Below are 14,541 nucleotides of genomic sequence, written 5' to 3'. Positions count from 1 at the left end.
TGCTGCCTGACCTGCTGCGCTTTTCCAGCAACACATTTCCATCTCTGATCTCCAGCATCTGCAGACCCCACTTTCACATCATAAAGAACACTTAGTTACTCCCTAACAACAGTAACTTCTTTCTGCCCTTACCACAACACCAATGAAAATCACTGCTTTGCTAGCTCTAAACTCAATTTCTCTAACACTTTCCCTGCCAGCCTCATTCCCTTCTTTGCACTACTCAGGAATGAAGCTTCAGCTGCTTTAGTCAAATTATTTGAATTCTCTGCCTAAATTCTTCTGTCAGTCACCTCTCTCTATCTTCCTGTAGTCAGTCATTTCCCCTCAATTTCCCAATGCACAACATTAAATCAGCTATGAATAATCTGAGAGTATATTAAAGTCAACATAAAAATGCAAGTTGCTATAGCCAAGATGAATGCAGTGAACTCAAAGCCGTAAAGGGAGAATTGCTAATCCATGTAGAAATCAGAATAGAAAATCAAATTGATAATAAGTCCTATTTTTTATTCAAATTATCACAGTAATTTTCTGTATTCTGGTGTTGAAAAACACAGCTAACCCGATGTTATATTAATGTTACAGCAAATGTATCACTTCCTTTTGTACAAAAGCCCTTGTAAGTGACAGATTGTGAACTTAGTTACAGATTATTGATCAGGCATCACTAAAGGACACATAAGTGCAATGGTCAGTTCGACAGAAGAGGTTCAAACTGTAAGATTTGTGACAGTATTAATTTCTTACCAAGTTTACTTATGCAAACTCCTTAAAACCGGTCTTTGTAAATAGCAATGTAGTAAACTTCACCTGTTCGTTCATAGTCTCATGTTCTGTGTGCTGCTCCTCATTTTCTATTTCTGGGTCCTCATCTTCAGGTTCCTCATGTGGATTGTTCTCATCTTCAAATAAGACATAAAATTATTTTTAAAATCTTGTTACTCAATGCAGTTTCTACTGATAATTATCCAAACATACTTACAGCCAGACCATATTGAAGAAACCCCATCTAGATGGAATTTTCGGTCAATATTTACTAATTGTCACGTTAGGCTACAGTAATATATATGTGTTAAACATTTATCTTTGAATTGGTTTGAATAAAAGTTTGACTAAAATATACAAAAAATTGCAACAAAGAATTTGGTTTTGCCTTTTTACTGTAATCTATTTGCATCATGAGGATTCATACAAGTCTGAATTACACAATGTCCTGCAGTTGGCCCACCTGCTGCACTTTATTGATGCTTTTAGCCATCACTGTTTTTGATATTATCAGATGTAGAGCCATTGGATGGCTGGTGAAACACAGTGTGCTTCCACTTACCATTTATAGCAAGTGTGCTCTGCCAATAAGGCTAACTTCTGATGCACACTAATAAGTGTGTTCAGAAAATGGTAAGAGCCACCATCAACAACGGTAAAAATTTGTTTGATACACTGAGGTACAGAGTTGTAGGTTTTTGACCCAGAGTGGCTATCCCCATTTCAAACAAGTATGCTGTTTTGGAAAATATAGGAAGTGATGGACTCTCAGGGGAATGTAGCACGAACAGCCAAGTTTCTGGTATCAAGACTGGCTCGAATACAATGAGGGTACATCGGGTTCCAAGAGACCACTGTGTTAGGGGACTCTTTAGTCCAAGGCACAGACAGATGTTTTTGTGGCCAGCAGCGAAAAATCAGAATGGTGTGTTGCCTCCCCGGTGCCAGGATGAAGGATGTCTCAGAGAGTGTGCAGAATGTTCTCAAGGGGGAGAGGGCCCATCAGAAGGTCATTGTACACATTGGAACCAATGACATAGGAAGGGAAAAGGTTGAGATTCTGAAGAGAGAATATTGAGAGTTAGGCAGAAATTTAAAAAGGAGGTCCTTGAGAGTAGTAATATCTGGATTACCCCCAGTGCTATGAGCTAGTCAGGGCAGGAATAGGAGGATAGAATGTATGGCTGAGGACCTGGCCTTTGGGAGAAGGATTCCGATTTTTGGATCATTGGGATCTCTTTTGGGGTAGAAGAGACCTGTACAAGAAGGACAGATTTAACCTGAATTGGAAGGGGACTAATATACTGACAGGGAGGTTTGCTAGAGCTGCTCGGGAGGATTTAAGGTAGGAAGGTGGGACCCAGGGGGTTAGTGAGGAAAGAGGTCAATCTGAAACTGGTACAGTTAAGAAAAGAGGTAGGTCAAACAGTCAGGCCAGGCAGGGACAAAACAGACAACAAGTTATGACTGATAAATTAAACTGCATTTATTTCAATGCAAGTGGCCTATCAGGGAAGGCAGATGAACTCAGGTCAAGGTTCAGAACATGGGACTGGGATATCATAACAATTAGAGAAACCTGGCTCAGGGATGGACAGGACTGGCAGCTTAACGTCCCAGGATACAAATGCTACCGGAATGATAGAAAGGGAGGCAAGAGAGGAAGTGGAGTGGCCTTTTTGATAAGGGATAGCATAACAGCTGTGTGGAGGGAGGATATTCCTGGAAATCCATCCAGGGAAGTTATTTGGGTGGAACTGGGAATAAAAAGGGATGATCACCTTATTGGGATTGTATTACAGACTCCCCAATAGGCAGAGGGAAATTGAGAAACAAATTTGTAAGGAGATCTCAGTTACCCCTGTAAGAATAATAGAGTGGTTATGGTAGGGGATTTTAACTTTCCAAACAAAAACTGGGACTGCCATAGTGTTAAGGATTAAGATGGAGAGGAAGTTGTTAAGCACCGACAGGAAACTTTTCTGATTCAGTATGGGGATCTACTTACTACAGAAGGTGCAAAACTTAACTTACTCTTGGGAAATAAGGCAGGGCAGGTGACTAAGGTGTCAATGGGGGAGCATTTTGGGGTCAGCAACCATAATTCTATTAGATTTAAAATAGTGATGGAAAAAGATAGACTAGATCTAAAAGTTGAAGTTCTAAATTGGAGGAAGGTCAATTTTGACAGTATTCGGCAAGAACTTTCAAAAGCTGATTGGGGACAGGTGTTTGCAGGTAAAAGGACAGCTGGAAGATGGGAAGCCTTCAGAAATTAGATGAGAGTCCAGAGAAAGTATATTCCTGTTAGGGTGAAAGGAAAGGCTGGTAGCGATAGAGAATGCTGAATGATGAAAGAAATTGAGGGTTTGGTTAAGGACAAGAAGGGAACATATGTCAGGTATAGACAGGATAGATCGAGTGAATCCTTAGAACAGTATAAAGGAAGTAGGCGTATACTTAAGAGGGAAATCAGGAGGGCAAAAAAATGGGACATGAGATAGCTTTGACAAATAAAGTTAAGGAGAATCCAAAGGGTTTATACAAATACATTAAGGACAAAAGGGTGACGAGGGGGAGAATAGGGCTCCTCAAAGATCAGCAAAGCAGCCTTTGTGTGGAGTCACAGGAGATGAGGGAGATAATAAATGAGTATTTTGCTTCAGTGTTTACTGTGCAAAAGGACATGGAAGATACAGAATGTAGGGAAATACATGGTGACAGCTTGAAAAATGACCATATTACAGAGGAGGAAGTGCTGGATGTCTTGAAATGCATAAAAGTGGATAAATCCCCAGGACTTGAGCAGATGTACCCTAAAACTCTGTGGGAAGCTAGGGAAGCGATTGTTGAGCTTCTTGCTGAGATAGTTGTATCATCGTTAGTCACACGTGAGGTTCTGGAATACTGGTGGTTGGCTAACGTGGTGCCACTATTTAAGAAAGATGGTAAGGACAAGCAAGGAAACTATAGACCAGTGAGCATGACGTTGGTGGTGGGCAAGTTATTGGAGGGAATCCTGAGGTACAGGATGTACATGTATTTGGAAAGGCTAGGACTGATTAGGGATAATAAACAAGGCCTTGTGCATGGGAAATCATGTCTTACAAATTTGATTGAGTTTTTTGAAGAAATAACAAAGAAGACTGGGTATTTTCCCTGGGGTGGGGCAGCCCAGAACTAGAGGGCAGAGGTTTAGGGTGATAATCTAATCTAATCTAATCTAATCTAAATCTAATCTAAATCTGACTGATGAGGGCAGAGCTGTAGATATATTTATATGGACTTCAGTTAGGCGTTCAACAAAGTTCCCCATGGGAGACTGATTCGCAAGGTTAGATCTCATGGAATACAGGTAGAACTAGCCATTTAGATACAGAACTGCCTCAAAGGTAGAAGACAGCGGGTGGTGGTGGAGGGTTGTTTTTCAGACCACTAAGATTGGTGCTGGGTCCACTACTTTTCATCATTCATCTAAGTGATTTAGATGTCAGCATAAGAGATATAGCTAGTAAATTTGCAGATGACACTAACATTGGAGGTGCAGTCGACAGTGAAGAAGGCTACCTCAGATTACAACAAGATCTTGATCAGGTGGGCCAATGTGCTGAGGAATGGCAGATGGAGTTTAATTCAGATAAATGCGAGGTGCTGCATTTTGGGAAAGCAAATCTTAGCAGGACTTATACACTTAATGGTAAGGACCTTGCTGAACAAGGAGACCTTGGAGTGCAGGTTCATAGCTCCTTGAAAGTAGAGTCGCAGGTAGATGGGATAGTGAAGAAGGCATTTGGTATGCTTCCCTTTATTGGTCAGAGTATTGAGTACAGGAGTTGGGAGGTCATGTTGCGCCTGTACAGGACATTGGTTAGGCCACTTTTGGAATATTGTGTGCAATTCTGGTCTCCTTCCCATTGGAAGGATGTTGTGAAACTTGAAAAGGCTCAGAAAAGATTTACAAGGATGTTGACAGTGTTGGAGCATTTGAGCTATACGGAGAGTCGAATAGGCTAGCACTGCTTTCCCTGGAGCGTCGGAGGCTGAAGGGTGACCTTATAGAGGTTTGTCAAATCTTGAGGGGTATGGATCGGGTAAATAGACAAGGTATTTTCCCTGGGGTGGGGCAGCCTAGAACTAGAGGGCAGAGGTTTAGGGTGATAAGAAAAAGATAAAGAAGGGGCAACTTCTTCATGCAGAGGGTGATGAGTGTGTGGAATTGGTTGCCAGAGGAAGTGATGGAGGCTAGTACAATTTCAACATTTAAAAAGGCATCTGGATGGGTATGTAAATAGGAAGGGTTTGGAGGGATATGGGCCAGGTGCTGGTGGGTGCGACTAGATTGAGTTGGGATATCTGGTCTGGTTGGACCGAAGGGTCAGTTTCCATGCTGTACATCTCTATGACTCAATGACTCTATTTGATGGAGGTAGAGTAATATATGTGCAGGCCAGGATTGTGCATGACTTGGAAGTGGTGGTCTTTCTTCCACCAACTGCCTTTGTTCTTTTAGATGCTACAAAAGTTACAGAATGTACTGTCAAAGAAGCCTCAGCCAATTATTGCATTAGACCATGCAGATGTGGGCAGGGTTTGAACACACATCACTCTGGGATATAGTACTTAGACCATGACACTAAGATATACGAGCAGGATTAGGCCATTCAGCTCATGAAATCTGCTCAAATCATTTGATCATGTCTGAAGTATTTCTCAACCCCATTCTCCTGCCTTCTCTCTGTAACCCTGCCAATAAAGAAATATTATTTTGCATGTTTCATGATGTGTGATATATGCATAGATTGTACGTACATTGAGGTTTTAAAAAAATACAGTAATAGAAATAGTTACACTTTCGACTAACACACAAAAAAGTAAAATTATAGACTGAATGTCTATGAATCCAGTTACATTTTTATTTAGCAAGGTGAAACTAGGAGGAAGCTTCTGACATGTTTGTTTGCATATGATGCAAGGTTTTAGAAAAGGACAGTTTCAGAGAAAAACACATAAACATATCTGCTCTTTTAAAGACTTGTTGACTAGCTTTGGTATGCAGTACAATTAATTTTTCACTTTTGGATAGCAAAATCTATGTGATGCCTTGGATACTCCTCTAGATAATTAAGATACGAATATTGCAACCATTCCTATTGCTTTCCAAAAGAAAACAAAATTGTCATTTTGCACTGAAATTACACTTCAATTGTGGCTCCAGCAAAACTGTCAATGACAGGATTCTCTAGATATAAATCCTGCATATGCATTTTTTAGAAGCATTTAGAATGTTAATCTTTATTCGTCAATATTTGGGTATGTTCACTTTTGCAAAACATTGTGAATCATATATAAATTCAGATCAAACATGTCAGTTCAAAAATGCATTTTTACAAACTGCTAAGCAGGTTAATCATCCTAAATGTCTTCTGATCCAATCTTACCCTCTTCCTCCTCTTCATGTACATCTCTTTCATCACCACCTTCAGCAGTATCTTCGTTATTAAAAACTGACTGCTTCCTGTGATGTTAAAAAGCCAGAGTAAGCAAAATTTACATTCACAGTGCACTATGAACAACTCAATCATGTTACTTCTAAGGAAAAAACAAAATGTATGACCAGAAAACATCTTGTAAATCAAAGGTGGAATTAACCTAATAATTGAAAAGGAATATTATATCAATTACAGGATGGCTTCTCATCAGTTAAATTGTATAATGTCTGTCATAGCTTTTGAAAATCCTGCATAGGAAACTTTGCTCTTTAGATACTACTAGTGCCTATAAAACACTAACGTAGCGTGAGCAATGAGCCTATATCCTTACAGAGAAAATCACACCAGATGGCCTTTTTGTGAGAGCGTTAACAAAGCATGTAGAGCAAGAAGTTCACAAGGTCAACAGCATGTAATGCTAATTGGATAGTACTGCTGTCACACTGGAGTTCAATGATCTGACTAAGCTCCTTCCTTTGTCTCATTCAGCAACAGCAGAAGCCACCCTGACTTTCATTCCAAAATGGTACTGGTCTCCTGTTATCTATTAAAGTGGGGCTGAAATAGAGAGGCACTAAATGTCCTAGACATCACTATCACAATCCCAGGAGAGATGGACCAACACTGGTTGCTCAGTGGTATACAGTCAGGGGGGAATTGCCCTCGGAATCCTCAACACATTGGCGACAACAGAAGGTCAGAGGCTAAGAATGCTGCAGTCAGTAACTCATTTCCTGAATCCTCAAAGCCCGTCTCCACCTTCTACAAGGCACAAGTCAGGAGTGTGATGGAATATTCCGCATTTGTCTGGATTAGTGCAGCCCCAACAACACTCAAGAAGCCAGACACTATCCAGGACAAAGCAGCTTGCTTGATTGGCACCACATCGACATGCATCCACTCCCTCTACTACCAACGCTCAGTAGCAGCAGTGTGAACCATCTACAAGATGCACTGCAGAAATTCAGTGCACATCCTCACAGAGCACCTGCCAAATCCATCACTTCTACCTAGAATGACATGGACAGCAGATATATGGGAGCACCACCACCTGAAAGCTCCCTTCCAAGCCACTCACTATCCTGACTTGCAAATATACTGCTGTGCCTTCACTGTCACTGGGTCAAAATCCTTGAATTCCCTCTCTAAAGGCATTGTGGGTCAACCTACAGCATGTAGACTGCAGTGGTTCAAGAAGGCAGCTCACCACCACCTTCTCAAGGGCAATTAGGGACAGACAATAAATGCTGGTCCAGCCAGTGAATATCCCACAAATGAATTTAAAAAACCTAAATGTTGCATTCAATGAGAATAAAGACATAAGAAAAATACATCAGCAAATAAAGGTTAACCTTAATTGTTCTTCTCGCAACAACTCTTCTTTCCGTTCTGCTTCTTGCTGGAGGCGTTCCTGTCGATCCATGTATTCCCTCAGTCTCTGTTCGTGCAGTGCATCTTGTCTTTCTTTCAGTTTGCGTGATTCTTCTGCCCGTAGCTCTGCTAAACGTTGCTGTTCCAACTGTTCCTCATAAGGGGATTTGTGCTTCATGGTTATCTATTCCAAAATAATAGTTAGTTAAAAAGGCATGTGAAAGCAATCCGATTCAGATTAATGAGCTTCCAAAAACGTGTTTTAAATGCACTTATGCTTGGCATTAGGTAAATCAACTGCCGCTAGATCAAAATTCTGGAATTCCCTCCCCAGTGACATTGGGGGTCAACCTACAGCATGTAGAACTGCAGTGGATCAAGAAAGCAGCTCACCACCACCTTCTTTTGGGACGGGAATAAATGCTGGCAAGTGGACTCTGATTGGTACCGGTGTTGCCCTGGAGAATGCACTAATTAATGATGATTGACAGTTAATTGCTAATTTTTTGTAAAAAATTAAACCAAGCAGGTGACTCTGGTAGGACAAAACCTTTCTCTGAGAAATGAATCAATGAATGGCTGTCACCTATTTTGTTGAGTTGTAGCAGGCAAAATGCATGTGCATATTTGTTCTGATTGCAAAGAACAGTGTCTTGTGGCTGAATATATGTAGCTACAGTACACACAAGTGTTCCACACTGCATGTACTGGAAGAAATATCCTTATATGGTGATGAAAATGAACTTAGACCTGAAAGCATACCTCAGGACATTAAACTATACAGCATTCTTAACATATCTTTGTTAATAACAAATTGGTGTTACTCAATTAGAACTTTTCCTCTAACCTGTACATTGTAGCTCATTCTGAGCTGTAGTTAAGAATGTACATACCTGTGACAATTAAGCCTAATTTACAACCCTCTCAACTCCAACAGAGTGCTGTGGGCTCAAATTCCATTCTAAGGTTTAAGAAGATAGCCTCGACACACTCGTGCAGCACTAAGAGTTGTGCATAGCAAGGGGCAGCAAACGTTTGAGAAGACATCATAACAAGGCCCTTTCTGATCAGGAAATTTTACACATCCCAAGGTTCAATTTAAAAAGCAGTGTCCTCCTGTTATTACCTATTCCTCAATAAATAACAAAAACAGATTGATGTACAAATCATCCCATTGTTTGGTATGGTTTTCTATACGAAGTCCTGCTGTGCTTGCCTCCATAACGTCTGCAGCCCTTCAAAATGATTATTGTAAAATCCTAATGGCATAACATAAATCTTCTGCAATGGTATCTTTTAAACAGGATAGCCTGTAAAGCAAAAATATCTTGCCTGACATGCTGTTCATTTTTAAAAGATAATGTTTTTGAAAGGACAGTCAGCAATCCACACATAATGTATGCTACATAGAAAGAGCACTAATTTAGGGATGCATACAGCACAAAATTAAATAAACGTAGAAAGCAAATAAGGATAATACTTCCACTCATTTATCAGAACAGGACTGTGTTATAAAACAATGTGTTACTACTCTGCTGCCCTCCTCTGCCACTTACAAGCAAAGCAGAGATACAGAGTGATGATAAATTACTGAACTGCTTGGGCATTCAGAAATGTTTTATAAAACATTCTAATTAATACGATCTTTCAAGAAAATCATGGTGTGTCCATTTATTCCAGTTAAATGTATCATTGATGTACCTAAAAATTAAAAAGATGTTAAAGTGAATATAGAACCAAGTTGATGTACAGTCAAATTGGCTTTCTCCTGCTCCTCAGACCCTGCCTGACCTGTTGTGCTTTTCCAGCAGCACACTCTTCGATTCTGATCTCCAGCATCTGCAGTCCTCACTTTCTCCTCTAATGCAATTGGGTTTGGTCAATCCAGAATAAAGAAACATGAAGTCATTTTTCAGTGTGACTGGTTAAACATTTTGTGATGGCACAGTGAAATCTATTAATTAATCTTTTTAAGTGTAACCCTGTTGTTCTTTTACTTTGTAAATCTACAATAGCGAGTAGACTGGGTTCTTTTTGGTTATATGTTTTATTGAGATCTGTCTCTTGGATGAAATTTTAAAAATGTAAAACATAAGTAGAGTTGTTCTTTTTAACAGCAGTAAGACTGTGCTATTTTGTAGGTCTGCAGTTTATTAAGGTGCAAAGATGGCCTTTGATAGAATGATGTGCTCTTCCTGTCGGATGTGGGGGATTATGTCTGAAATAAGTTGTTTGGTTGTGAATCCTATCAAATCGCATGGATCAGTTGGAGCAGTAGTTAGAGGTCATGAGGAATTTACAGGAGCTATGGGGTATCTTGGGTGGTAGTTGTAGGAAGGGAGAGAAACCGGAGATACAGTCTGGTAGATGGGTTACCTCCAGGATAGATAGGAGAGGGAGCGAGGCAGGTAGTGGAGTGGTCTTTTGTGGTTATCCCTATTTCAAACAAGTCTGCTATTTTGTAAAATATAGGAGGTGATGGACTCTCAGGAGAATGTAGCATGAACTGCCAAGTTTCTGGTATCGAGACTGGGCCTAATGGGACAAGGAATACCTCACGTTCCAAGCGATCGATTGTGATAGAGGACTCTCTAGTCAGAAGCACAGACTGATGTTTCTGCAGCCAATAGCGAGGAATCAGAATAGTATGTTGCCTCGCTGGTGTTAGGATCAAGGATATCATACAGAGAGTGCAGAATATTCTGAGAAGGGGAGAGGGACCAGCAGGATGTTGTTGTACACATTGGAACTAATGACATAGGAAGGGAAAAAAATAAGATTCTGAAAGGAGAGTATAGGAAGTTAGGCAGGATTTTAAAAAGGAGGTCCTTGAGGGTAGTAGTATCTGGATTACTCCAATGCTACGAGCTTGTGAGGGTAGGGGAGGATAGAAGAATAGGAGGATAGAGCAGATGAATGTGTTCCTGAGGAGCTGGTGCGTGGAGAAGGGTTCACATTTTTGGATCATTGGAATCTCTTCTGGGGTAGAAATGACCTGCATAAGAAGGATGAATTGTACCTGGATTAGATTGTACCAGGATATACTGGCAGGGAGATTTACTAGAGCTGCTTGGGAGAATGTAAACGAGTAAGGTGAGGGGGTGGACCCAGGGATATAGTGAGGAAAGAGATCAGTCTGGTAAAGCCTGTCTACAAACAAGGGACCTATTATAATCTAATGGATGGCTGAGGTCAGAGTGACTATCCCTGACATCAAAAAAGCAGCTGACTGTGTGAGACATCGAGCAGTCCTAGCAAAACTGGAATCAATAAGAATCGGGGGGGAACCCCCTATACTTTGAGAGTTACACCTCACGAAATAGGAGATGGTCACAGTTGTTGCAAGCATTTCTTTATTTTCCATTCTATACCTAAGATTTTGTACCTCGGTACCTTTATATACTTTTCACTGTACTCTTGTATCACTGTAGTTGAGTACATGTCATAAAAAAGCCTAATTCTAAAATTCTAATGTTAAATTCCCAGAACATCACTACTAAAGTTCTGCAGGGTAGTGTCCCACACACAACCAACTTCATCAATGACCTCACTTCCATTACAAGAACAAAAGAGACAATGTTAACTGACAATTGCACAATGTTCACCATCATTTGCATTTCCTCAGACACTGAAACAATCTGGGTTCATATGCAGCAAGATCTGGACACTATTCAGGCTTGAACCAATCAACAGAAAGTATCAATTCTGCACTTCAAATGCCAGGCTATGATCAAACAAACGTGACTTTAACCACCTACCTTGGCGATCAGTGGTTTTACTATCCTGGGGTTACCACTGACTAGAAACCAAAGTGGACCAGCCATATATTGTGATTACAGGTCAAAGGATGGGAATTTTTCAGCAAGTAGCTCATCTATCTTACTCCCTCGTGTCTGTCTACCATCTGAAGGTAGAAGTCAGGAGTGTGATGGAATACTCTCCACTTACCCAGATGAATGCACCGCAAATAACAATCAAAAGGCTCAATGCCATCAGAATAAAGCAGTTCCCTTGACTGGTACTTCATCCGGTACCTTAAGAATTGATCACTCCATGATTGATGCATATTGACAGAATTGTGTACTATATACAACATGGACAACAAAAACTCCTGCAGCGACACCTTTGAAATCTGTGACTTGCAAGCAGGACAAGGGCAGCAGCTGCAAAGAACACCACCAATTGCAAATTTCCCTCCAAGTGATATAAGAAAGGGGAGCCTCAATATGAGCCTGGTTAGTCTTGGGCTTCGACTGTACTCACCCACCTGCTCCAAAAATTATTTTCTACAAGTTCTCCTTACTTGAGAAAGGATGTACTGGCACTAGAGGGGGTACAGAGGAGGTTCACTAGGTTGATTCCAGAGTTGAGGGGGCTGGCTTGTGAGGAGAGACCGAGTAGACAAGGATTATATGCACTGGAATTTAGAAGAATGAGGGGGGGATCTTATAGAAATATGTAAAATTATCAAGGGCATTGATAGGATAGAAGTAGGGAGGATGTTTCCACTGGCAGGTGAAACTAGGACAAGAGGACATAGCCTCAAAATTAGGGGGAGCAGGTTTAGGACTGAATTGAGAAGAAACTTCTTCACCTAAAGGGTTGTGAATCTATAGAATTTCCTGCCCAATGAAGTAGTTGAAGCTTCCTCCATAAATGATTTTAAAGCTAAGATAGATAATTATTTGAATAGTAAATGAATTAAGGGTTATGGTGAGAGGGTGGATAAGTGGACCTGAGGCTATGAAAAGATCAGCCATGACCTTATCAAATGGCAGAGCAGGATCGACAAGGGCCAGATGGCCTATCCCACTCCTATTTCTTATGTTCTTAAACAATTCAAATAATTTAACAAATATAATTGTTATAAAGTATAACAGTAAATGTCACAAAGGCTAGGCAGTGTAAATTGTATCATTTATAGATGTATTGTTCTCTTCCAGAAAGCCAGTTGGTGAAGGATAGAATTGAAGCCAATCTTTGCAGTTTTATAAGCAATTAGTTACAGAGTTATTATGTATTACCTCGGATGGACTGCCTCTGGCTGGGTCTTGTTCCTCTGTGTGGTAATTTTCATTGTCCTGATTTTGAATCAAATGATGTTCAGTTTCTTCTTCCTCACGATGTTGCCGATGGAGCTCTGTGTGGTCCACTGTCGGATCTTCTTTTCCTTCCTGTTCCCATTCATGATGGTGCTCCTGTGATTCATACTCTTGATTATGCAAATCTGAATGTGCTTGATGATCATTCCTTTGCCAGTTTTCATGCTGAGTATATTGTCTCTCTTCTACTTCTTCATTATCTCCTCTTATTTTAGTGTCATCATTCTTCATGAGATTACCATGTAGCTGCACACCTTTATTCTTAAACAGACAGAAACATGTAATTTTATTTAGTGCCTTGATTCCGCTCCCTTGGCCCATCCACAGTTCTTCATTCCTTTAAGACCTAAAAAAAGTCTATTAAATATTAAGATTGTACTTTTAAAAAGACATTTCGGATACAGTTGCTTCAATGATTGGTTTGTCCACAAATGGATGTTATTCCAAAAGGAATACAATCCTTTAAGCAGTCATCAGCTGCAAACACACTGGCACAACATATGGAGTTCACACCAGTCTATCACCCCCAATTTTTTTTTCTCTCAATGCCGAAAGGTTGTTTTTAGTGTTGTCTATTTTTTTTTACAACTTTTCATCAGGGAGGTGAGATTTGAAAACACAGATGGCCCAAAGACCATGAAACATCAGGTCATTATAACTATTAAGGGAAATTAGGGTTAAACAAGGATGTATTTACAATATTTACATGGAAAGAGGCCTATGGTTTACATTGGGTTGAAGAACTTATTATCTGTTCCATCATACTATGAGCCTTGCTTTCCCCTAAGTCACCCACTTTTCAGATAGGATCCATTCAACTGCTCCAGCTTCCCTCCCTCACCATTGCCACTTGGCTCTACAGGTCCTGGCACAACTGCTCAAACTCCCCTGCTCAGTGTCTTCCCTCACCATCGCCACCTGCTGCTGGAGGTACCACTTACAAGGATTATAAATTCATAGTTCAATTGTAGACCTTGCTATTTCACTCAAAAAAGAAATGTAATTCAATTTTGCTCTCTATTTCAGTCACACTTTGACATACCTCATTATGCTGGTTATCTTCACTTCTATATGCAATCTGGTCTCGTGCTCCCAGCTTGTTGTGATATTGCAAAGGCTCAGCAACACCTTGCTGAGATTTCTCTGCATTGGAAGGTGGCTTTTGTTCAGTTTGTCTTAGGCTGGGCATTTTGTTCAAGGTTTCTCTTAGTTGCTTATATTCTTCAACCTGAGCCTGTAATTTAAACCATAAAGTCATGTATGTCATGGGCAACAAATTCAAAACAAGTGTAAGGGTTATCTACAGAACATGGAGGAGAAAGTGAGGTCTGCAGATGCTGGAGATCAGACCTGAAAATGTGTTCATCAGGAAGAGCTTATGCCCGAAACGTTGATTCTCCTGTTCCTTGGATGCTGCCTGACCTGCTGTGCTTTACCAGCAAGACATTTTCAGCTCTTATCTACAGAACATGACATTACATCAAAGTATATTCATAGAATCATGTCCCAAAGGAGGTTATTGCACTCATAATGTTTATGCTGCCTCAACACATGTCAGTAATTTTGTAAAAGAAACACTCCTAGAAACATAGGCAGTGAATGTTGGCAGACTCTCTGACCACAGCATGAGAAGATTGAATGGAAGGGCACAGTACATCACAGCGATGGCCATACTATCCTTCACAAAGGGCACTAGATCGTGATCAGTAGCACAAACTTTGATATCCATGGCCTGGAGTAGCCAATGGGTATTGAAGTCAATGGTTATACATTCCTTTTGCCTCCACTGAGAATCTGTGGAACTGAGCATT

At 40.5% G+C, this 14,541-nt stretch overlaps 1 protein-coding gene across 1 annotated transcript in view; it reads right to left on the bottom strand.

Annotated features, from left to right (window-relative positions):
* Positions 1 to 14,541, bottom strand: part of golim4a (golgi integral membrane protein 4a) — a 111,827-nt gene that overhangs the window by 21,576 nt on the left and 75,710 nt on the right. The window contains exons 8-12 of the mRNA XM_043702168.2: positions 13,773 to 13,964; positions 12,653 to 12,991; positions 7,610 to 7,812; positions 6,207 to 6,283; positions 814 to 905 (exon numbers count right to left, since the gene is read on the bottom strand). Of these exons, the coding sequence (XP_043558103.1) occupies positions 814 to 905; positions 6,207 to 6,283; positions 7,610 to 7,812; positions 12,653 to 12,991; positions 13,773 to 13,964 (903 nt within the window). The remainder of the gene's footprint in view (positions 1 to 813; positions 906 to 6,206; positions 6,284 to 7,609; positions 7,813 to 12,652; positions 12,992 to 13,772; positions 13,965 to 14,541) is intronic.

The sequence above is a fragment of the Chiloscyllium plagiosum genome, unplaced genomic scaffold, assembly GCF_037043375.1.
Source record: "Chiloscyllium plagiosum isolate Xiang-an unplaced genomic scaffold, Cpla_swu_hap1 HiC_scaffold_13, whole genome shotgun sequence".
In the NCBI taxonomy this organism is placed as follows: domain Eukaryota; kingdom Metazoa; phylum Chordata; class Chondrichthyes; order Orectolobiformes; family Hemiscylliidae; genus Chiloscyllium; species Chiloscyllium plagiosum.
The sequence above is the reverse complement of the archived record's forward strand: the minus strand, read 5'-3'. Positions and strand labels throughout refer to the sequence as shown.